The sequence below is a fragment of the Macaca nemestrina genome, chromosome 5 (genome assembly GCF_043159975.1).
Source record: "Macaca nemestrina isolate mMacNem1 chromosome 5, mMacNem.hap1, whole genome shotgun sequence".
Lineage (NCBI taxonomy): Eukaryota > Metazoa > Chordata > Mammalia > Primates > Cercopithecidae > Macaca > Macaca nemestrina.
Window position 1 is genome coordinate 165,862,151 of NC_092129.1, and position 24,852 is coordinate 165,887,002.

Below are 24,852 nucleotides of genomic sequence, written 5' to 3' on the forward strand. Positions count from 1 at the left end.
TCAGATAGTACCCCCTGCTTCTCCATATCAGAAGTGAACATCTATCATCTGACATTAATCTCTTTCTGAGGATGAAGTCATTTAAGTCACCTTTTCAATGATGCCTGCGCCTAAGCTGTTGATAGCCTTCATCTTCTTCTCTGACAAGGGTGGATTAAACTGAATGGCACCTTTCTGTAGTAAAGCCAGTGGTACGGTGACTAATACCTGTGGAAAATAATTAACAGTTAACACACAAACAGCAACAGAACCTCACAGTACAACTACACCGGTATCAACAACCCACGCTGTTATATTGGCAAGAACAGGGCTGCCATGTGCAACTGTGCAGGTTGTTCACTGCACAAGGGTGCCAGTGCCTGGCTAAGCAGAAGTGGCAACCACAGGGAAGAATCTGCAAAAAAATGTACTGATGGCGAATAATAATCTTGGATAAGAAGAGTCAGCAGAAGCCAGGTGCAGTGGTTCATGCCTGTAATCCCAGCACTTTGAGAGGCTGAGGTGGGCAGATCATCTGAGGTCAGAAGATCGAGACCAGCCTGGCCAACATGGTGAAACCCCATCTGTACAAAAATACAAAAATTAGCCGGGCGTGGTGGCAGGTGCCTGTAATCCCAGCTACTCGGGAGGCTGAGGTGGGAGAATCTCTTGAACCCAGGAGGCAGAGGTTGCAGTGAGCCAAGATTGCACCACTACACTCCAGCCTGGGTGACAGAGTGGCCTGGGTGACACAGCGACACCGTCTCAAAAAAAAAAAAAGAAAAAAAAAAGCGTCAGCAGAACCCAACCCTGCAAAGCAGTACTTGGGGAGGAAAGAGCCCTAACTATGGAGTCAGGAGTGCTTTGTGCATCATTCCTGATACATTCTACTGTGTGGCCAAGCCCGCTACTCATCTCTGCCATCCCTCTATAAAATGAAGGTAGTATGTGCCCCACTAACCTCTGAGAATTAGGGTGATGCTTTAAAACTAAAATTTACAAGATACATCAATATGTTTCATAAGTGGTAAAGCACATCACAAACATTAGGAATTGGATATTTCTGGCTCCAGACCCCATTACTGCTGCTACAATCAGGACGCCATTACTACTACTGCCAGCTCCAGAATCACACCACCTACAGAACAATGTGCACCAGCAAAATGCATGCCTTACGGCCTCCTTCTTGACTTGTGGTTACTGACTAAACCCTGTGTCTTTCATGAACCCTGCTGCAGAAGAGCCAAACACCTCCACCATTGTGTGCTCTCCAACAGAGGCAGCAGAAGGGAAGCGAAAGTCAACCTACACCTTCTAAATCTCATGCGAGTGCATCGGATTGCCTGGGCTGGATGATGTTTAGAAACCTGCTGTAGGGAGTTGAGGAAGAGTGTGCATATTTACTTTCTGATATCTGCAGTACAGGATGACACCCTAGGCTCAGACTGGAATGGAGTTGAAGACCAGCCACCTGATCTACCCGAGCCTTCAAAGATGTTGTATGTTGTATATTTGGCTTAACTCTCAATTCTAGGATCACAGGAAGCTCAGAGTTCTGTGATTTTGTCACTATTTTCTGCCACATGAAAATTTTATAAAGTATAAAATATGTTCTCTATCATCAAGTTTATAATCTATTTATAGATAATTGCCATGCAACCAAAAAAAAAATCAGGCAAACCACAACAAAAAACCAATTACTATCCAATTAAATTACATATGAGAACTACAAGAAAATAAATAAAATCTAGATTTTTTTCCCTTTTTTTAAAGAGACAGGGTCTTGCTCTGTTGCCCCAGCTGGCGTACAATGGCATGATCACAGCTCAGAGCAGCCTCAAACTCCTGGGCTCAAGTGATCCTCTCGCCTCAGCTTCTTGGAGTAGCTGGGACCACGGGTGTACACCACCACACCCATGGTGGTGATCTTTTTGTTTTGTAGAGGCCGGGTCTCACCATGTTGCCCAGGCTGCTCTCAAACTCCTGGCCTCAAGCCATCTTCTCACCTCAGCATCCCAAAGTGCTGTGATTACAGGCGTGAGCCACCATGCCCAAATAACCAGATGTTTTCTTAATGACAAAAGAGCACTGAAAAGCATAAGAACTTGAGTAGCCCAGGTGCAGTGGCTCACACCTATAATCCCAGCACTTTGGGAGGCCAAGGCGAGAGGAATGCTTAAGACCACGAGTTCAAGACCAGCCTGGACAACATAGGGAGACACTGTCTCTACAAAAAAAAGTTTTTTTAATTAGCTGGGTGTGGTGGCATGTGCCTGTGGTCCCAGTTACACAGGAGGCTGAGGTGGGAGAACTACTCAAGCCCAGGAGTTTAAGGCTGCTGTGAGCTACAAACTGCACCACTGCCCTTCAGCTTGGGCAACAGAATAAGACCCTGTAGAAAAAAAAGATAAATGTTGGGTAAACAAATAGGCAAATGATATAAACACATCCTAGTAAGGAACTAAAGCGAGATGTCAATGGAAGCAGCCTAGACTGAGTGAGTTTGCCAGAGGTTCACAGGTCTATCACGTTAGGTTGAAAATTTTTCTCTTACAAGTTTAGGGAAACTTCCAATGCAAACTGTGATGTGTGCTAGCTACAATAAAAATATTTGTTTTAAACATCTCAAAGTGCAGCCTGAAGCTGTGCCCTAATTTCTCCAGAAGGCTGGAATACAAACACAGAAAGGCGCAAGTACTGGCCAGGGCCAGCGAAGGAGGGGGGTCATAACCAGCTTGCTGTCCCGGACACCAAGAAGCGGAGCCACAGAACGGCAGAGGCTGAACTGTCGGATGACTTGCAATTTTAAAAGGTAGTATTTTTAAACACTGTTTACCACCAGGCAGAACCTATTAAGAGCTTACAGAGAAGGTCACTGCAGACAAGGTTCTTAACCACAGCTGCACACGGGAATCACTTGAGAAGCTTTAAAAATACGACTAGCCGGGCATGGTGGTGCATGCCTGTAGTCCCAGCTACTCGAGGGAGGCTCAGGTGAGAGGATCCCTTGAGCCCAGGTGCTCGAGGCTACAGTGAGCTATGACTGTGCCACTGCACTCCAGCCTGGGCAACAGACCGAGACCCTGTCTCTGAAAAAAACAAAAAAGCAAGGCCAATTCAACAAGAATGTATCAGGGTGGGGCTTTGCAACCTTTCTTTGTAAGCACCTCCCAGGTGATTCTGAAGTGCAGCCCAGGGATTGCTGCCCAAAATCTCCTAGTTGTTTAATGGCAGGAGCAATGTTAGGACCCCCTGCCCCAACCCTAACTCATTCCCTAGACCTGTCTTTCCCATGTGATGCGCACTCCTTTATTTCTGTATGAAAACCAAAGACCATGAAACAAGTTTTAGATAGCTGAAGCGTAGGAAGCATAGCGAGTCTCGGAACTAGTGATAGTTCATCAATTACATTTTTTCATAGTCACTTAAGATATAACTAAACTTAAATTTTCAAGGTTTACTAAATCCCCTCTAACCCAAGCAGGCACCTTTATTCTCCAGTACTATAAATCTCAGTGTGATTTCAGGTATTCAATTCAGCAGTACCTTGTACTGTTCACCTACTAAAGCTGTTTACAAAAAACTTAAGCCATATAAAAGTACTTCTGACAGTTTCAAGATTTCAAGATGAAAATACAACTTTCTTGATCTGAAAAAGGATTCCGTGGTTAAAAACAAAATGTGGAAAGCACAAAATAAAACAGATTTCTTTAATGAAGTAAGATAGATTTCTTCAATGCAGGACTTCTCAGAGCCTTTAATATATTTCTATTTAACCCTATACAACTCCTGTTTAACTCTAAAAGTAGAGTATCATATACAATACTTCCCAAACTTACTTGGCCTTGCCAAACTTATTTGACCAAGGAATGTTTTTTCTTGTTCAACTCTCAGGACTAACGTGCTCTAGAACTCACCTCAAGGAATGCAATTCAGAATTCCATCTGCCATGCATCTATACAGTGTTAGAGCAATGAAGTCAGCTTTGCGTATCTACACACTATTAAGTGGAGATATATAACTTACCAGAAATCCAACAAGGCTCCAGGCAGATTCCCAAAGGCAAACTCCTTGATGGGAAAGATTTCTCCTTCCCTCCAAGCCCCTGGCAGCAAGGGTTTCTACCCACCCTTGTACTGCCCGAGCTCTTACCTTTTGTGCAGAATACCCTGTGCCATCTGTAGTGGTGACCTGCACTTCATCTCCAGAATAATCAACACTCTGCACCTGCCCAAGAAGCAATTATGACAAAAAGTGAGGGATGGAAGCACGGGATCCAGGATCCTTTCCGATTCTCATACGACATGAATTTACATCTCCAAGGCTAAGCGGAATCTTTTCCTGGCATTCAGAGATCTAAACAATTGTTATAGCTGAACTCAGGGAGTTAGGTCAGAATATACAAAATAAATACTGGGTCAGAATATAGAAAATAGTTATAATATGGCGTGAAGGGAAATACAGATAAGTTATCACCCCCATGATTACAATAGCACACAATACAAATGCACGGAGACAAAGATTTGGAGGGAAAATTTTAAAGTGAAAATAACTGCACTGGGTTAGGAAGGCTGTGAGCAATTTGAATAACTTCTTAATAGAAATGCACTGGGGCCACTACGGTTTCCAAGCAGCAGCAGCTGCCTCACTGACATGGATAATGCTAAACAGGCTACGAATGAGCCACAAAAGCACTTCCAGACCCTGGCTAAACACCAAAGCCAGCCCCACTCTCCTGCGTGAGCCGCATGCTCAGAACTTCACATCCTCCCCAAACAAGGCAGAGCCAGAGCCTCCCAGCAGTTGATACTCACTGGAGATTTGAGTCGAATGTCTAGCCCTTCTGCCAGTTTTTCAATTATCACTGAGTACCCGGGAGTTAGCAGAGTGTGGTCACCAGCAAACTGGGCAAAGAACTCATTGTGGTCCCAGGAGCGAGCAGATACCTGGGAAACGAGAGGTCGGGGACACAGCTGTGTAAATCCTTGCGCCTGTGCCTGAGGGCCAATACGAGGAGCTCCAGGTGGGAACAGTCACCAAGGCAGGAAGGCAGGAGATGGGCAGACCAGCCCAGGCAGAGACCACCATTGCAGGGAGGAAATCTTGATAATTTTATTGGAGGAAAGTTTATTTGAGAACAAAAGGTCTATATGACTTGGGCATGGGTACCACTCCTTGATAACAACAGAAGCTGATTTTATGTATTGACAACTCTGGCAAAGTAGAATTCTATGAGGGTAAAACTGTATTTGATCAACATTTATAAATATGCTATCTGTCCTCAACATGGAAGCTCTACAGAGTAGAAACCCAGCACGATTTTGGAAAATAGCACGATTCCAATCACAATGCAAAACCAAGCAGAAATGGAGAGGTCCCAAAGGGGCCTCTGAAATCATCCGTGGAGTTCTATTCAAAATACAGAATACTGGAGTATTAAGTTCACAGTTGGTTAAATGAGTCAGGCAAGCTTAAATTGACTTTAACAAGGTAAACAGACCAGACTTGCAAGGATACTCTATGTTGGCTTCTTGAGAGCAGTGTTTTGTTTTAGACTCCAAGGTTCCACAGAAATGACACAAGGCCCTCTGCAGAGGTCAGGGAAAGGAGGGTAGTTAAAGAGACCAAGTCCTGGTGCAGCGGCTCACGCCTGTAATCCCAGCATTTTGGGAGGCCGAGGCAGGAGGATCACTTGAAGCCAGGAGTTCAAGATCAGACTAGGGAACATAGCAAGACCCCATCTCCACAAAAAATAAGAACAAAATAAGAGACCCTGCTCTGATTCAGCCCCGTAGCCCTCCGTCCTTTGGAGTGATTGATTTCTTCTTTTTTTCCCCAAGACAGGGTCTCACTCTAGCACCCAGGCAGGAGTGTGGCAGCACCATCACAGCTAACTGCACCTCTAACCTCCTGGAATCAAGCAATCCCACCTCAGCCTCCCACGTAGCTGAGACTATAGGCACATGCCACCAAGCCCAGCTTTTTTTTTTTTTTTTTTTTTTTTTGTAGAGACAGAGTTTTGCCATGTTGTCCAAGGTGGTCTTAAACTCCCGGGCTCAACCAATCCACATGCCTTGGCCTCTCAAAGTGCTAGGATTACAGAGGTGAGCCACTGCATCCAGCCTCTTCCTTTGTTTTTATGTATTGAGCTTCTTTCACAAGCATTATCTGAAGAGGAGTTTCTCTTGCTTCAAAAAAAAAAAAAAAAAAAAAAAAAAAAAAAAGTTGAAAAAACAACCAAAACCACTATAGGGTTAATATGCTCAGAAGTCATGGTTTTCAAACTTTTAAGCAGAACCATTCTTTCCTGTTTATCCAAACCAGCGCAAATTCAATATTTTGACACACAAAACACATACACATACACACAAACAAGTACTCTCTCTCTTTTTTTTTTTTTTAATTTTTGAGACTCCAGGCTGGAGTGCAGTGGCATGATCTTGGCTCACTGCGACCTCCGCCTCCCGGGTTCAAGCAATTCCCCTGCCTCAGCCTCCCAAGTAGCTGGGACTACAAGCGTGCACCACCACGCCCAGCTAACTTTTTGTATTTTAGTAGAGACGGGGTTTCAGCATGTTGGCCAGGATGGTCTCGATCTCCTGACCTCATGATCCGCCCACCTCAGCCTCCCAAAGTGCTGCGATTACAGGCGTGAGCCACCGCGCCTGGCCTAAACCAAGTATTTTCAGAGCACACCTTTCACAAAACTCAACCGCACCTGGTGGAGGTTGCTGCCACAGGCATACTCCAGGTTACTGAGATGGAACTGAAGCACCTGTCCCTCCAGCTCGCTGAACTGGATACCAGATTCCTTAATAAATGCCTTGTAGATCTCTTCTATCTTTTCTGTAATGGGAATGGATCAAAGCAGAAAAAAAAACAGCTGTAATGAGATTCTCCAATTCCTTCTCCTTTGCTTTCAACCTCTGTCACCCAGCAACACCCAAAACTTCCAAAGTCTTTTCCCAAGTAAAGTCAGAGGGGAAAAGATCTCTTGACAAGGTCCATTTCTCTCAGGAAGAGAAAGTTTATCTTAACCAGTAACAAAAATATGTAAGTTCTATATCTTCAGAAACGTCTCAATTTTGCTTAGTTGAGAAACGGTTTCCTCTTTTGCTCAAGATACAGAAAAAGTGTCCCCACACATAGATGTACATGCACACACACAGAAGTTACCATTCTCTTTCTGGTCCTGCTGCCATCACCTTAAAGTCAATGCTTACAACATCTCACCTCAACTAAGAGACCTGTAACCTACTGGCTACAGTCTGTCCCAAATAAGAATATTCCATTATGGGCTCGTATGCTGTCAGCCCTCTGCCTCCATATCTACAACTACTGGCTGCCTATGTAACAAATTCCCCAACAACAGCCAGGCAAAGCTAGCACATATTTTAACCTTTCCGAAGGGAGCAGCTACTATCTGCCCACTCACAGGCTCTGCTGTGCTGCTTTGAATCTTTTTCCTGGTAAATTCCTACCCTGCAGGGTCTGAGACCTCCTACTCTCCTTCACAGGAATGCCTTCTCCCACCCAATCCCATCCATTCTTTATGATCCGGCATCAATGGGCCATGGCAAGCCTCCAGAATTTCTCCCTGTCATCAACTCCAGCCCTTGTCTGTCCCACTCAACCGGACCTTGTAACTGCACGGACACAGCCATGTGATGTCATTATTGTCTTACATTCCTTTGCAGCAGGGCTGGAAGAGGGTTCTGGCTTCATGTCTGACTAATTCTCAGCATCTCAGTCCAGGTTACTTCCTTACAGCTGTTCCAGTGATGACAACCATCCAAAACATGCATCACAGACTCCAAGTGTCTTTTTCTGGTGTTTTTTTCTTTTTTGTTTTTTTTTTTTCCCGAGACAGAGTCTCACTCTGTCACCCAGGCTGGAGTGCAGTGGCGCCATTCTGACTCACTGCAGCCTCAACTTCCTGGGCTCCACCAATCCTCCCACCTCAGCCTCCCAAGTAGCTGTGACCACAGGCAACTGCCACCATTCCCAGCTAGAGACGGGTTGCCCAGGCTGGACTCAAACTCCTGAGCTCAAGAAATCCACCCACCTCAGCCTCCCAAAGTGCTGGGATTACAGGTGTGAGCCACCAGGCCTGGCCCCCAAGTTTATAGAGTGTCACACACTTGTCTGACTAGAAGCAGAACTGAGGTATCAGTTACTTCAAAAAAGTTTTTTAGAACAGCTCAAGGCTTTCATCAAAATGTTCAGTTCTTGCACTAGATTGTAACACGGGGAAACCCAAGAGACCTCGAGATTTGTGCCTCACTTTGTCACTCCCAGATCCCTGGGCTCTGTGCCACTTTCTGTGACTTTTGTAGAAGTCCCATCCCTACTTCCTGATGTGCAGTTTCTACATTCCTGTTGGTTTTGTGGAGGGGGTGGGCGGGGAACCAAGATTGCTAGGATAGTACATAAAATTAAATATAAACAGACTGAGAGAGGCCGCAATGTGATTCTTTTTTTTTTTTTTTTTTTTTTGGAGACGGAGTTTCGCTTGTCATCCAGACTGAAGTGCAATGGGCCAATTTTGGCTCACTGCAACCTCTGCCTCCCAGATACAAGCGATTCTCCTGCCTCAGCCTCCCAAGTACCTGGGATTACAGGCATGCGCCACCCATGCCCAACTGATTTTTGTATTATTAGTACAGACAGGGTTTCACCATGTTAGCCAGGCTGGTCTCGAACTCCTGACCTCAGGTGGTCCACCCGCCTTGGCCTCCCAATGTGCTGGGATTACAGGCATGAGCCACTACGCCCAGCCCAGTGTGAATGTTATGTAAATAATATTTAAAATAGCTTTAGTGCACGTGCTTTCTGAAATGAAATCTAGTCCCTTAGTATATAGATTCGAGTTTCCCCAGCTTTGTGATGGTAAGATGAGATCTCAGACAGATGAGATACTAACAGGCAGGATGTAACTATAGCCTTACACAGAGGTGTGTGCACTGTTACCAAAGCTTCTAAACAAGCTATTGGTAAGATGAAATACCTACTTACACAGTAAGAACTGCTGAGCCTACCTTAACAACTTGGGTTTTTTATTTGTTTTGTTTGTGAGACAGTGTCTCACTCTGTCACCCAGGCTGCGGTGCAGTGGCAAGATCATAGCTCACCGCGGTCTTTAACTCCCGGACTCAAGCGATCCTCTCACCTCCTAAGTAGCTGGGATTACAGGTGCGCACCACCATGCCTGGCCTACAGCTTGTTCTAGGTAAGGGTAAGGCAAAGCATTATCATTAAACATTTTTATTGGGTGACACTGAAAGAAATGCAACGAAAACTCCAGTCAGTAACTGCAACACAGGTACAAAACACTAACCAAGTCCTGAGAATATCCTGCCAGTTAGCCTAACAACTGTTCTCAACTCCAGAACATTTAACAACCTACGAATTAGTCTGGACACTACAACATTTGATTAAATGATCCCTGTTGATGGGAGTATATTTCTGAAAATGTTCTCTTATAGTATATCACTCAAAACTGACTAAGGACAATTACAGTGTAGATCTCTTAGAGGTGGTGGGTTGCCACAGTAGAGGGGGAGGGAAAAGAGAAAAAGAAGAGACAGATAGTCCTTGCTACTAAGAAGTTTACCCCAAACAGAGATGAACTGTACATCAGCCTGAAGAATTGAGAGCTCTTGCAAAGAAACATATAGTTGAAGCAAATGAACACCTTGCAAACTGAGTTCAAATGTTCACACTACAAGAAATTCCAATATGCCTCCAATAACTACAAGTGAATACATTCAGGTCACAAAATTGTAGGCCAAATAAATACCAATTTAAGAAGCAATACAGTGAAATTTCAGCTGGCACCCTTGTGAAAATGAGCCACTATGGGTGGTCAACTTTTCTAAAGAGTTGTGCCTAACATTGCCCATTTAAGTACAAAAGCCAAAAGATTTTGAATTAAATTTTTTTTTTTTTGAACTAGGGTCTTGCTTTGTTGCCCAGGCTGGAGTGCAGTGGTGGGATCACAGCTCACCAGAACCTCAACCTCTTCAGCTCAAGCTATCCTTCCACCTCAGCCTCCCAAGTATCTGGGACTACAGACACACACCACCATGCTTGCCTTTTTTTTTTTTTTTTTTTTTTTTTTTGTAGACACAAGGCTCACTATGTTGCCCAGGCTGGTCTTGAACTCCTGGGCTCAAGTGATCTTCCCCGCTTGGCCTCCCAAATGCCCGGATTACAGGTGTGAGCCACTGCGCCTAATGGATTAAAATTCTTAAACTGTAATACTCTGGCATTCTTAAAATATACTGGAAAAAACCTTAACTCACTGTTCAACAAAAAGAAATCCTGGCACACAGAAACCCTTATCTAGAAAAGACATTACGAGGTGATGATTTATCACACAGGGCTTACCACATGTTTCCATAAAAGTAAGCTACTCTGGGAAATTTAAAATTAAACATGTAGGTAATTTTGTAAAACACCAGCTATTGTGTAAAGTAAGGTCTGTGTGTGTGTGTACACAATGCAAGCATCTAAGGCTCCCTAAAAAAAGTTCTTCTCCCCTGAGAACTTGGAGAATCCATCAGTCCAAAAGAAGTGCTCAGGAGAGCTTCCCTGTTGCTGACATCCAACCTAGCAAATGAACGATGCCACTGCTGATGAAGCTTAGGTAACAACGAAACTGAGATGGAACAATCAGAACACCGTTCTCCCCATACCTCCTAAAGGGACATCTTGGAGCTGAGTCTTATCCTTTCTCCACTCAGAGACAACATCCAAGAGAGCATTAAAATGAAAATCCATGCGCTTGTCAATAGTGGGGTCAGTTATTCTTCCACCTTCCTGAATTAAGTCACATCTTTCTCCAAATTTATGCATGCTGATGCCAAGCTTCAAAATAATAAGAATAAGAAGGTGAAAATTTTTCCTGGAAAAAAATATTTACAGGTTCTAAGCTGAACATCAGACAGAGCTCTCATGGAGAAAATGGGCTAATACCTCTCAAAAATAAAGCTAAATATGCTTCACGGGGAATGGCAGCAAAGGCAGGCAGTGAAAAAAAAAAGTGTGAAATCTACAAGATTTTATTTGATGAGAATGTGAGAGGGGCAGCAACAGCTCCCACGCCACGCCCACTGTAACTTTTTGGCTAATGTTTCAGATGCTAGACACTGCCTGTCCTTGCTCGAACATTCTCTCTCTTCTGTGGACCCTCATGTAAATGAACACACAAACACACAAACACTCACAGCAGAAGCTGAAACTGAATTGACCATCAATAAACATTTCAGAAAAAGCCTTGGGCCCACCAACTCTTCAAATAAACTCTGTAAGACTGCCAGATTAAAGACAGGCTGCCTCATTAAATATGACGTTCAGATTAGTAATACATAATTTTTTAAGTATGTCCCAAATATTGCATGTAAATATTGCACATAATACTGGGAAATACTTGGGTAAAAAATGACTTGTTTATCTGAAAGTGAAATTTAATTGAGAATTCTGTATTTTTATATGCTAAATCCGGCAACCCTAAAATTACGAGCTAACCAAGTGACCTGCAAATAACAAGGAAATGAAATTAAAGAGCTTAGAAAAAGGAAAAAAGTCTTTTACATCCTCTAGTTCTACCTTCTCAGAAAGGCAGAAGTGTAATTCTTACTACTTCGCAGAGGAGATGAGGGGGCTGTTGTATGTAATTTACTTTAGAAGCATATTAATACTGCACGCAAGCAAATTGAAACTGTTTTTCTTTCCTTTATCTACAACACAAAGCTAAAAGAAACTCACTTGCTCACACATTAATGCTACTGGGTTGTTAATACACCCATTAACAATTTGAGCTCCTCTTCCCACTGTGACGCCTTTAAAAGATTTGTCATCCCAGACTCGGCCTCCAATTCTGTCTTTGGCTTCCAGGACAGTCACCTAAAAAGACAGACAGTCAGGGAAGCTAAATAGGACACAAGAGTTATATCAGACACAGTATTATAAAAATGTAGAAGGACACTGTTAAATAGCCTCTATATTTAGTTAATTCAAAATATTTCTACAAAAACAACTTTAAAAAGCAGGCAGTCTGAACAGAAGCCAAAACAGATGTTCAAAACAATCCGTCTAGACTCTAGCAAGGAAAAACTGAGTGGTCTGTTGAAAGAATCACTCAAACCAGATAATAAGATTTGATGAACTAGGACAGATGAGATGGCTCACGCCTGAAATACCAGTACTTCGGAAGGCAGAGGCAGGAGGATCACATAAGGCCAAGAGTTTGTGGCCAGTTTGGCCAACATCACAAAACCCCGTCTCTACCAGAAATAAATTAGTCTGGCGTGGTGACACACACCTGTAATCCCAGCTATTCAGGTGGCTGAGGCACAAGAATCACTTGAACCCAGGAGGTGGAGGCTGCAGTGAGCAGAGATTACGCCACTGCACTCCAGCCTGGGCAACAGAGCGAGACTTTGTCTCAAAAAAACAAAAAGATTTAATGAACTAGTACATGAAATGTACTTTGAAAGCTTTTTATAAAATAGTATTCCATAAGTTAAGAAGCAGTTAAAAACTTCTTTAGGTGATTTTTCCTAAGAAATATCTACGTAGCAAAATTCCTTTAGCACTGCGAATAAGCCTTAACTTCCCTAAGATATATTATTTTTTTAAAAAAAGTATGCCACTCCATATAAATATGACCTCATGGGCTTGGCCTAATGAGGTTTGTCTCATACCCAGGCTATTTTATTGCCACCAAATTTCTAATGCTGGTGGCATGAGAAGCTGCTCTTGGGTGCATAGGCAGTGCCTCACCTGCAGCCCTGGGATTCCAAGTGCCACATTCCCTGAGTTGCATAACCTGAAAACTTGAGTCCTATTCATCACAAGGCCAGTCTTTCACTTCTGGATCTCTAGAAACTACTTGAAATTCTCAAGGAGAGGTTCCCCAAGTTAACCATCTTTCAGGCTACTCAGAGGAATCTATTTCCCACCCATGTGGGGAATGAAGGGCCTCCTGGGGATCTCCCCCATCACTTGGGGATGGGGCAGAAAGTAATATTGATTCTCCAAACTGCTTTCTCAAACATAAATTCTTCACTTTCTCTAACTAGGAAGGCTGCACCTTGTAGTTCTACCCTCTTTCTCTGACTTCAATTTTACACAGAACCATCCATTTCTAGTTTTTCTTTCTGGTTTTGTGTTTTTTTTTTTTTTTTTTTGAGTTGGGATCCCACTCTGTCACCCAGACTGGAGTGCAGTGGCTAGATCTCGGCTCACTGCAACCTCCGCCTCCTTGACTCAAGAGATCCTCCCACCTCAGCCTCAGCCTCTTGAGTACCTGGGGCCACAGGTGCATACCACCATGCCCGGTCAGTTTTCTTTTTGCTTTTTTTTTTTTTTTTTTCCGGTAAAGACAGGGTTTTGCCATGTTGCCCAGGCTGATCTCAAACTCCTGAGCTCAAGCGATCTGTTCACCTTGGCCACCCAAAGTGCTGGGACTACAGGCACTGAGCCACTGTGCCCAGCCCATTTCTAGTTTCTTTTTAGTGTAAGAGGAGAGCTGAACATTAAAGACCAGACTCCCTAGATTTTGGATTTTAATAACCTTCCTTGTAATATAATCTGTAGGTTTCCCAAGTAAAACTCAAATAACCTTGGCCCAAATATCTAACACTGAAATAAACAATCAACTGAAACATGTGCTAGGCCCGGAGCAGTGGGTCATGTCTGAAATGAGATTCAAAGGGCGTTTCTTTTTCTTTTTCTTTTTTTTTTTTGAGATGGAGTCTCACTCTGTCGCCCAGGCTGGAGTGCAGTAGTGCAATCTCAGCGCACTGCAAGCTCCGCAAAGGGCGTTTTTGACAGGCATAAAAAAATTTAACTGGAGGCCGGGCACGGTGGCTCATGCCTGTAATCCCAGCACTTTGGGAGGCCAAGGCAGGCAGATCGCTTGAACTGAGGAGTTTGAGACCATCCTTGCCAACATGGTGAAACCCTGTCTCTACCAAAAATACAAAAATTAGCCAGTCTCATAACACTGTCTCAAAATAAATAATTAGATTAAAAAAACAAAAAAAACTTAGAACTGAGTATTTCAGAAAATTTTACAGGAGAAACAGTGAATATCCAGCACTTTTTGCTGTCTCAAACCACTGCGGAAACAGGCTTTTTCTCATCATTTCTATTGTGTGAACAATAACCTGTCAAGAATTTCTACTTTGGCCAGGCGCAGTGGCTCACGTCTGTAATCCCAGCACTTTGGGAGGCCAAGACAAGCAGATCACTTGAGGTCAAGAGTTCAAGACCGGCCTGGCCAACATAGTGAAACCCTGCTTTACTAAAAATACAAAAATTAGCTGGGCATGATGGCACACAGCTGTAATCCCATCTTGAAACCCAGGAGGAGGAGGTTGCAGTGAGCTGAGATCGCACTGCTGCACTCTAGCCTGGGCGACAGAGCAAGACTCTGTCTCAAAAAACAGAATTTCTACTTTGATGCCGAGTTAGAATTTCTTCTGACTTGCTCATTAGAGTCTAAAATTATCTCCAAAGCTGTGAGAATTTCTATTTACCTTTCCTTATGAAATCAGTTTCAAGTTTTATAACTTTTCTAGGACCTAATATAAACATATAATATATTTAGTATTCTTCAATAAAAATAGGAACTGGTTTCTAAATCTTAGAAATTTGGACCAAAAGGAGCAGCCAACCATCTGTTCTAACTCCATGTCCCCAAAATCCTACCTTAATTCCAAAGTTATGCAGTTGCCTAGCAGCTGCTAATCCTGCTGGACCAGCCCCGATAATGATGACTGATTTCTTAAAAAGAAAAGAAACAAAATTCCAATTAGAGCAGATGATAACAACGTCCTGTTTTAGTTGTTCTGGAACTGCAGAGCAAATTCGTTCATTTACATTTCTTTGATGTCCTTAGAAAGTTATTTTCAAAAAGAATGTGGTGGCACTTATCTTATTACTCCCTTTCCTTTTCCCCTACAATCTCAGGAAAGAGTGCTTGATAGTCGCCTTTCAGGAGAAACACATTCTGCGAAAGCCTTGCTTCTGTAAGTTTTATGGTGATGATGTGGCTTTTACTATATTTATTAACAGCAATAGACTAGCGTTTGTCCTGATCAATGGCAAGGCTATCACTAAAGCTACAATCACCTACATTGTGGTAGTCCTTAGGGAGAAGATACTGGTCGGCTCCCACGCTGAGAACTCCAGTGTTGATGAGACCTTTTCTGGTCATAAAATACAGTATCCTCTCCACTTCCTGAACGCATCGAATACGCACGAGACCCCGCACGATGATGTGAGGAATACATTTCTGAGGAGTAAGAGCTTCCTGTGTTTGGAAATAAAACCAAACTGCTTTTTAAAAAAAGTCCCAAGGAATTCAAACAATAGCAGGAAAACAATCCATTTAAAAGACAAGTAAAAGATGTGAATCAACATTTCTCAAAAGTAGATGCTCAAATGGCCAACAGGAACAGTCCTCCCTGGTTTCCAGAAGGAGACTGGTTCTAGAACCCTCCTAAGAAGACCAAAATCCATAGATTCTCAAGTCCCTTATATAAAATGACAGTGTTTACATACAATCTATGCACAGACTCCAGCATACTTTACGCTATCTCTAGATCACTTATAATACCTAAGACAATGTAAATGCTATGTAAATAGCTGTTACATAATATTGTGTAGAAATAATGACAAGGAAAGTCTGTATAGCGTTTAGTGGAGATGCAACCATCCATTTTTTTCCCCAAATATTTTTTTCTTTTTTTTTTTTTTTTTTTTTTTGAGACGGAGTCTCACTCTGTCCCCCCCACTGGAGTGCAGTGGCGTGATCTCGGCTCACTGCCAGCTCCATCTCCTGGGTTCACGCCATTCTCCTGCCTCAGCCTCCCGAGTAGCTGGGACTACAGGCACCTGCCGCCGCGCCCGGCTAATTTTTTGTATTTTTCGTAGAGATGGGGTTTCACCGTGGTCTCGATCTCCTGACCTTGTGATCCGCCTGCCTCGGCCTCCCAAAGTGCTGGGATTACGGGCGTGAGCCACTGCGCCCAGCCCCAAATATTTTCAAGATGTGGAACCCAAAGGTACAAAAGGCCAAGTATATATGAAAAACTGCTCACCACCACTAATCATCAAGGAAGCAAATTAAAGCCACAATGAAAATCACCTCATAGCTGTTAAAATGGCTATTATCAAAAAAGACAAAAGGTAACAAATGATGAAGAGAAAAAAGAACCCTTATTCACTGTTAGTGGAATGTACATTAGTACAGTCATTATGGAAAACAGTATGGAGGTATCTCAAAAAACTAAAAGTAAAACTACCGTATGATCCAGCAACCCCACTGCGGGGTAGTCAAATAAAATGAATCAGCACGTCAAAGAGAGATGTGCACTCCCATGTTCACTGCAGCATTATCACAACTGCCAAGATATGGAATCAACCTAGAGGCCATTGATGGATGAATAAAGAAAATGTGCTATATCCACACAATGGAATACTAGTCAGCCTTAAAAGAAAAAAAGGAAGTCCTGTCATTTGCAACAACATGGTTGAACCAGAAGGACATTAAGTGAAATAAACCAGACACAGACAAATACTGCGTGATCTCACGTACACACGTGGAATCTAAAAACGTCCAACTCACAGAAGCAGAAAGTAGAACAGGCATTAGCAGGAGCTGAGGGGAGGGGGAATAGCGGGGAGATGTTGGTCAAAGGACACAAAATTTCAGTTTAGACAAAAGGAATAATTTCAGGAGATCCATTTTACAATATGGTAACTACAATACATCGTTAATAACAATGTATTATATACTTGAATATCATGGAGAGATTTTTAAGTTCCCAGAGACCAAAAAAAAGGTAAGTATATGATGTAAGGCATATGTTAATTACATCAATTTAGCTATTCCACAATGTATATATATTTTCTTTTTTTTTTTGAGATGGAGTTTCGCTCTGTCACCAGGCTGGAGTACAGTGGCACGATCTCAGCTCACTGCAACCTTCACCTCCTGGGTTCAAGCAATTCTCCTGCCTCAGCCTCCCAAGTAGCTGGGACTACAGGCGCCTGCCACCAAGCCCGGATAATTTTTTGTATTTTTAGTACAGACAGGATTTCACCATGTTGGCCAGGCTGGTCTCAAACTTCTGACCTCAGGTAAACCACCCACCTTGGCCTCCCAAAGTGCTGCGATTAGAGGCGTGAGCCACCGCGCCTGGCCACAACATATATATATGTGTATTTCAAAACATCAGATTGTACATGATAAACATATACAATGTTTCTCAATTTAAAAAGCAAACCAATTAATTTTTTAAACTTTTTTTGGTTCCTCAAAAGGTTTAACCTAAAATACTATATGACCCAGTAATTCCAATCCTTAGTATATACCAAAAAGAACTGAAAACAGACGTTCAAACAAAATGTTCACAGCGGCAGTATTCAAATAGGGAAAAGGAGGAAACGATTCAAATGCCCATCAATGGATGAACGGGTAAACAAAATGTGATGTGTACAATGAAATATTACTCAGCTATAAAAGTGAGTGAAGTTCTGACATGTGCTAAAACACGGATAAACCTTGAAAACATGATGCCAAGCGAAAGAAGCCAGTCACCAAAGGCCACATATTATATGCTTCCATTTACTGGAAATATCTACCACAATCTATACAGACAGACAGTAGATCTGTGGTTGCCAGGGGCTGAGAACAGGAGAAAATGAGAACGGACTGTTTAATTGGTATCGGGTTCCCTCTTGGGATAATGAGAAAGTTCAGAACCAGATAACGGTGATGGTTATACATTATACATGTATTTAATGCCACTGAGCTGTAAATTTTACTATGGTTAAGATGGAATGGGGCTGGGCACAGTGGCTCATGCCTGTAATCCCACCACTTTGGGAGGCTGAGGCAGGAGCATCACTTGAGCCCAAAACTTTGAGACTAGCCTGTGCAACATAGCGAGACCTTTTCTCCATTTAAAACAAATAAATGTTATGAGTACTTAACCATAATAATAAAAAAAATCTCTCTGGGTAATTCAAATCCATCACTTATCACTAAGACAGTAAGAACAAAGGGAGGTTTCCCCAGAGGGGAAAAAGCAGGAGGAGGAGACAACAGGAAGATATGGCGATTTACACTTTATCATGTCGGTCTTCCCTGAGCAAGAACGACTGCAGCAGGTGCATGGGGGGAGAGCACATCACACTCCTGACTCAACAAAGGCCACTACAGAAATCCAGGCTGCTGATACTACTGACCACAGAAAAAGCTGGATTCTTGTGACTGATAAGATTCGGGGGACGGGGGCACGGGCATGGTGGCTCATGCCTTTACAGCACGTAATCCCAGCCCTTTGAGAGGCCAAGGCGGGTGGATCACCTGAGGTCAGGAGTTCGAGACCAGCCTGGCCAACATGGTGAAACCCCATCTCTACTAAAAACACAAAAAATTTAGCTGGGCGTGGTAGCGTACACCTGTAATCCCAGCACTTTGAGAGGCCGAGGCAGGTGGATCACTTGAGGTCAGGAGTTAGAGACCAGCCTGGCTAACACGGTGAAACCCTGTCTCTACTAAAAACACAAAAAAATTAGCCAGGTGTGGTGGTGCACACCTGTAATCCCAGATACTCAGGAAGCTGAGGCAGGAGAATCGCCTGAACCCAGGAAGCGGAGGTTGCGGTGAGCCAAGATCGCACCATTGCCCTCCAGCCTGGGCAACGAGAGCAAAACTCCATCTAAAAAAAAAAAAAGACACCATCTTTCTCTGCTCACCTAGCCTTGGCATGGCCTTGATCTGTTTCAAAGACTCAAGAGTAATGATGCCACTACCTCCACCCAGCGTCAGGAAGCAAGAACAGGCACCAAGCAACTCCCACCCCAGGCCTCTCCTCTGCCCCTTGTCACCAATCCCCAGCTCCATCAGAACCGAATATTCAAGAAATAACACATACAACACCGGCTTGGATTGCTGCAGAAGATAATACATTTGTTTGTATTCATGAAGTTTAACAAGAATCATTTCAAGGCCAGGTGTGGTGGCTCAGGCCTGTAATTCCAGCACTCTGGGAGGCCAAGCCAGGAGGATTGTTTAAGCCCAGAAGTTTGAGAACAGCCTGGGCAACATAGCAAGATCCCATCCTACAAAAAAATTAGCTGTGCATGGTGGCACGTGCCTGTGGTCCCAAATACTCAGAAGACTAAGATGAGAGAATCACCTGAGACTGGGAAGGCGAGGCTGCTGTACTGAGCTGTGATGGTGCCACTGTACTCCAGCCTGGGCAACAGAACAAGTCCATGTCTCAGGAAAAAAAAAAAAAAGAAAGCACACATTTCAAAGTCTTTGATTCTTTTAAACCAAATATATTTATGTTTTCCCACTCTAATATTAAGTATATACGGTAAATTCTTTTTTTTTTTTTTTTTTTGACGGAGTTTCGTTCTTGTTGCCCAGGCTGGAGTGCAGTGGCACGATTTCAGCTCACTGCAGCCTCCGCCTCCCAGGTTCAGGCGATTCTCCTGCCTCAGCCTCCCAAGTAGCTGGGATTAAAGGCCACCTGGCACCACCCCCAGCTAATTCTTTGTATTTTTAGTAGAGACGGGGTTTCATCACGTTGGCCAGGCTGGTCTTGAACTCCTGACCTCAAGTAATCCACCCAACTCAGCCTCCCAAAGTGCTGGAATTACAGGTGTGAGCCACCGCGCCCGGCCAGTATACACAATAAATTCTATCTTACGAAAAACTAAAATAGATCCAGGTAAGTTTAGGACTGCTATAAGATTCTTCCCCTGTATAAGTCAAATTTCAAAGTCAAACAAAAAGAAATGTGGCCAAAAGAAAAATGAATCCAAGGCTGTTTCTTTGTTGTGTTTTTGGTTGTTTTTTTTTTTTTGAGACGGGATCTCACTATGTTGCCCAGGCTGGTCTTGAACTCCTAGGCACAAGTGATCCTCCTGCCTCAGTGTCCCAAGTAGCTGGGACTACAGGGCCACACCACCACTCTTTATAATTTATTTATAGGAAATTCTGACCATAATTTTGTTCAGTTGGTTTACTGAGCACCTATTTCAAGGCTACTGGGCAGAAAATCAGTTGCACAGCCTACTCACCTGGCTATAATTCATACAGTCGCATTAACAGCCATAACTTAATCAGGCTATGTCATTTCATTCTGGATTCTAATCCAGTGAAATGCCATGGTGAAACTGGCATATCTTTCTTTAGTTAAGATTACTTTGGCAGTCTTGCACAACGTTCTGAATTCAGCAATGACTCAAATTGCTGATTAAATTAATAAATCAGAAAAATGCTAGGGTCAAGAGAATCTTTGTGGGTTTTTTTTGGAAGCAGGGTCTCATTCTGTCACCCAACCTAGAGTACAGTGACGCAATCATGGCTTACTGCAGCCTTGACCTCCCAGGCTCAGACCATCCTACTACCTCAGCCTCCTAAGTAGCTAGGATTACAGGCATGTGCCACCACACATGGCTAATTTTTTAATTTTTTGTAGAGATGGGGGTCTCATTATGTTGCCCAGGCTGGTCTTGAACTCCTAGGCTCAAGCAATCCTCCTGCCTCAGCCTCCCAAAGTGCTGGAATTACAAACATGAGCCACTTTACCCAGCCCCTTTGTTTTTTGTTTTTAGCTAGTATTCCCATTCTCCCCACAATTTACCTTCACCTTTTTCAAGGTGGGTACAGTGTGACAGCCCTAACATTTATTTAGTCCCAACAGAAGAAAAGTACTGGTCTTGGTTGATTTAGGACGCCGGGGTGAATAAAAATTCCTGTCCTCAAGGATTTGTAATTCAATCTTCGATGTTTTTCCCTCTTGCCATTGTCATTGGAACTCCTCGGATCAAACCTTGCACCTTATACTCACCACTGGAGAGTCAGCATTCTATCTGTGGTCTAAAGTAGTGGTTTTCAACAAGGGGTGATTCTGTCCCCGTTTGGAAATGTCTACAGACATACTTTGTTTTCACAGGTGGGAAGTGTTCCTGGAATCTAGTGGGTAGAAGCCAGGGATCTTGCTAAATATCCTACAGTGCAAAGACAGCCCCCACCACAAACAATTATCTGCCCAAATTGTCAACAAAGCCAAGGTTGAGAAACCCTGGCGTAAAAGTGTCCATCCCCAGATAAAGTATTCCCTCCTTTTCAACATGGTCCTTCTCTGTCCAGTGCTACTGGCTAACATGCCCTTACTTACTTTGCAGTTAGTATACCACAGTGCGAGGATGAGGTTTCTCAAAGCCAGGTACATGGTGGGGTCTCGGGAATATTCTGGAAACTCATAGAGCTCATCCAGTTCCATCACATCCGGCCTCACACAGAGGGCTTTGCCACACTCATTGGGCTGGTAGAAAGGCTGGAAGTATCGGTTCATGCCTGGAACTGATAGGTAACACAAATGGGCAACTCCCGCAAGCTGTAACTTCCAAATCCAGAAGAATTAAAGGGCAAAAGCAAACCAAAAAGCCAAGACAAGCTCCATGTCTACCCTACATAAATACCTTTGCTTCCTCCACCCAGTTAGACAAAACGTACATAAATTTTTTTCTCATTCTTTCTTCACAGTATTCTCAACTTTAATTTCTATAGCATGGAAAAATTTTTTTATTTTTAATTGTGGTAAAAAAAAATGCATACCATAAAATTTATCAACTTTTTTTTTTTTTTTTTTGAGACAGAATCTTGCTCTGTTGCCCAGGCTGGAGTGCAGTGGTCTGATCTCAGCTCACTGTAACCTCCATCTCCCATCTCCTAGGTCCAAGCAATTCTCATGCCTCAGCTTCTTGAGTAGCTGGGATTACAGGTGCTCGCCACCACACCCGGCTAATTTTTCTATTTTTTGTAGCTATGGGTTTCACCATGTTGGCCAAGCTGGTTTCAAGGTACTGGCTTCAAATGATCCACCCATCTCAGCCTCCCAAAGTGCTGGGAATACAGGCATGAGCTACCATGCCCAGGTATCTGTTTTTTTTTTGTTTTTTTTTTTTGAGATGGAGTCTCACTCTGTCGCCCAGGTTGGAGTTCAGTGGTGCGATCTCGGCTCACTGCAAGCTCCGCCTCCTGGGTTCACGCCATTCTCCTGCCTCAGCCTCCCGAGTAGCTGAGACTACAGGCGCCCGCCACTGCACCCAGCTAATTTTTTTTTTTTGTATTTTTAGTAGCTAATTTTTTTTTTTGTGTGTGTGTATTTTTAATAGAGATGGGGTTTCACTGTGTTAGCCAGGATGGTCTTGATCTCCTGACTTCGTGATCCACCCACCTCAGCCTCCCAAAGTGCTGAGATTACAGGCATGAGCCACCGCACCCAGCCTTCTTATCTGTTTTTAAGTGTACAGTTCAGTAGTGTTAAGTACATTCATGTTGCTGTGCCATAGATCTCTGGAACTTCTTCATCTTATAAGACAAACTCTGTATCCATTGAATGCCCATTCCTCATGGAGATACGTTTTCAAAATAACTTTTTTTTTTTTTTTTCTCGAGACAGACTCTTGCTCTGTCACCCAGGCTGGAGTGTAATGGCACAATCTCAGCTCACAGGAACCTCCACCTCCCAGGTTCAAGCGATTCTCCTTCCTCACCCTCCCCAGTAGCTGGGATTTCAGGCATGCACCACCACACCTGGCTAATTTTTTTATGTTTTCTTTTTTAGTAAAGACAGGGTTTCACCATTTTGGCCAGGCTGATCTCGAACTCCTGACCAAGTGATCTGCCCACCTCGGCCTCCCAAAGTGCTGGGATTACAGGCGTGAGCCACTGTGCCCAGCCTAAAATAACTTTTATGGCATTTTTTTCTGACTATAAAATGAATAGGTTCATAGACGTAAATAACAATCACTAACCCCTGATTATGTCAGTAGTGGAGTTACATTTAGGGGTATACATTATCCTTATTTCTGTGTCTATTAACGGAGAATATTCATATAATAGATATCTGCCTTTGCAAAACCGGAAAAAAATGTCATGAAAGTGTCGTTTTCTAACCTGCTTTTTAATGTGTACAATATCATGAATACTTTCCTGTGTCACTACATATGCATTCAATGGCTGTATAATATTTTCTTATTATTTAACCATTTCCCTATTCCTAGGCATTAAATTTCATCCAATTACTTCACTATTACAAGCAATGTGAAAAGAAATTTCTTTGTACCTAATCTCTGGGTTTACGTTTGATTAGCTGTTTAGGATAAATTCCTAGAAATAGCACTGCTGGGTCAAAGAGTCTCTGTTTTCCAGTTTTTGATGCACGCTGCCAAATCTTCCTTCGTGAACATACACTCTCCCTAACAGTAGTCAAGTGCCTCTTCACCACATCTTCGTCAACCCTGGGAATTACACTTTAGCTTTGATTTCCACCACATCTAGATTTCAGTGTTACTGGTAAAAAACAACAACAACAAAAAACAAAACCTTAAGACAGGACCACAGTGCAAAAATCTATTTGCATAATCAAAAATGCCATTTGTTCCTGTCCAGGTGTAGGAAATCCAGAATTCTTGCTTCTACACCAAGAATTCGAATGTAGAATTTTAAAGATGCCTTTAAAGTAAATAACCAGGCTGGATGCAGTGGCTCACGTCTGTAATCCCAGCACTTTGGGAGGCCGAAGGGGGTGGATCACTTGAGGTCAGGAGTTTGAAACCAGCCTGGTCAACATGATGAAACCTCGTTTCTACTAAAAATATAAAAATTAGCCAGGTGTGGTGGCATGTGCTTGTAGTCCCAGCTACTCGAGAGACTGAGGCAGGAGAATCACTTGAACCTGGGAGGAGGAGGTTGCAGGGAGCCAAGATCGTGCCACTGCACTCCAGCCTGGGTGACAGAGTAAGACTGTCTCAAAATGAAAAAAAAAAAAAAAAAACAATTAGCCAGGTGTAGTGGCACATGCTTGGAGTCCCAGCTATTCGGGAGCCTGAGGCAGGAGAATCGCTTGAACCCAGGAACTGGAGGTTGTAGTGAGCCGAGATCGTGCCACTGCACTACAGCCTGGGCGACAGAGCGAGACTCCATCTCAAAAAAAATAAAATAAATAATCAAAAGCATGCCTGCCCTGCAGTTTTTTTTGAGAGTAGGTCATTTTTCTGGAATCACCAATGGCAATAATTAGAGGCAGAAAGACTCAGAGGAAAAAGGACTGTTCATGTAGTTGAAAACTTTTTCCCGGTAAGTCAGAGTTCATGTTACCATTAAACGAGACAGCAATCCAACTTCCAAATAAACACTCATTAAGTCCTGTAGATAATTAGAGTGTTGCAGGTTTTCCAAATTACTGAGGAAAAATTAACCACACACTATACATAAATGATATGACTGATCCACAGTACAACCATTTCCATGAAATAATGAGGGGCTTTATATCATAGGTCACATACATTTTAAAAAATAAATTTTATCTACTTATTTATTTTTAGAGATAAGGTCTCGCTATGTTGCCCACACCGGTCTTGAACTCCTGGCCTCAAGGGATCGTCCTGCCTCGGCCACCCAAAGTGCTGGGATTACAGGCATGAGTCACTGTGCCCAGCCTGCACATTTAAAAAAATCCTTTGCATTTTGCTTACTCATACATTCCCCAGGGAGGGGAGTGGGGAATGGAAAGCAGGGAGTCCCAGGAATGGCTCTCACCGTGCACGGAGGGGGCGGCCTTGGAGTGCTCCAGCTTCCCAGGGCTGCCATTGCCAGTGGCAGCGGCGCGGTTTGTGCTGGTGCAGGAGGGGCTCATGCCAACACAGTCAGGGTAGTAGGCAGACAGCAGGGGCGCTGCCACGCTGTCTTTCAGCAAAGGAGGTAGGATGAGCATAGAGTACCACCAGTGATTGGAAACTTCCAATACTCTCTGCAATGGGCCAGGCAGG

General features: G+C 43.3%; 1 protein-coding gene across 3 annotated transcripts in view; it reads right to left on the minus strand.

Moving 5' to 3' along the window:
* The window catches only part of LOC105482499 (lysine demethylase 1B), a 70,377-nt gene that overhangs the window by 13,716 nt on the left and 31,809 nt on the right, over nucleotides 1-24,852 (minus strand). For 2 of the 3 annotated variants that reach the window (XM_071097578.1, XM_071097579.1), the window contains exons 9-18: nucleotides 24,623-24,833; nucleotides 21,195-21,379; nucleotides 15,125-15,301; nucleotides 14,698-14,772; nucleotides 11,749-11,886; nucleotides 10,677-10,848; nucleotides 6,698-6,825; nucleotides 4,794-4,925; nucleotides 4,132-4,206; nucleotides 91-207 (exon numbers count right to left, since the gene is read on the minus strand). In XM_071097578.1, coding sequence (XP_070953679.1) covers nucleotides 91-207; nucleotides 4,132-4,206; nucleotides 4,794-4,925; nucleotides 6,698-6,825; nucleotides 10,677-10,848; nucleotides 11,749-11,886; nucleotides 14,698-14,772; nucleotides 15,125-15,301; nucleotides 21,195-21,379; nucleotides 24,623-24,833 — 1,410 coding nt within the window. The remainder of the gene's footprint in view (nucleotides 1-90; nucleotides 208-4,131; nucleotides 4,207-4,793; nucleotides 4,926-6,697; nucleotides 6,826-10,676; nucleotides 10,849-11,748; nucleotides 11,887-14,697; nucleotides 14,773-15,124; nucleotides 15,302-21,194; nucleotides 21,380-24,622; nucleotides 24,834-24,852) is intronic. The other variant, XM_071097580.1, reaches the window with a different exon arrangement.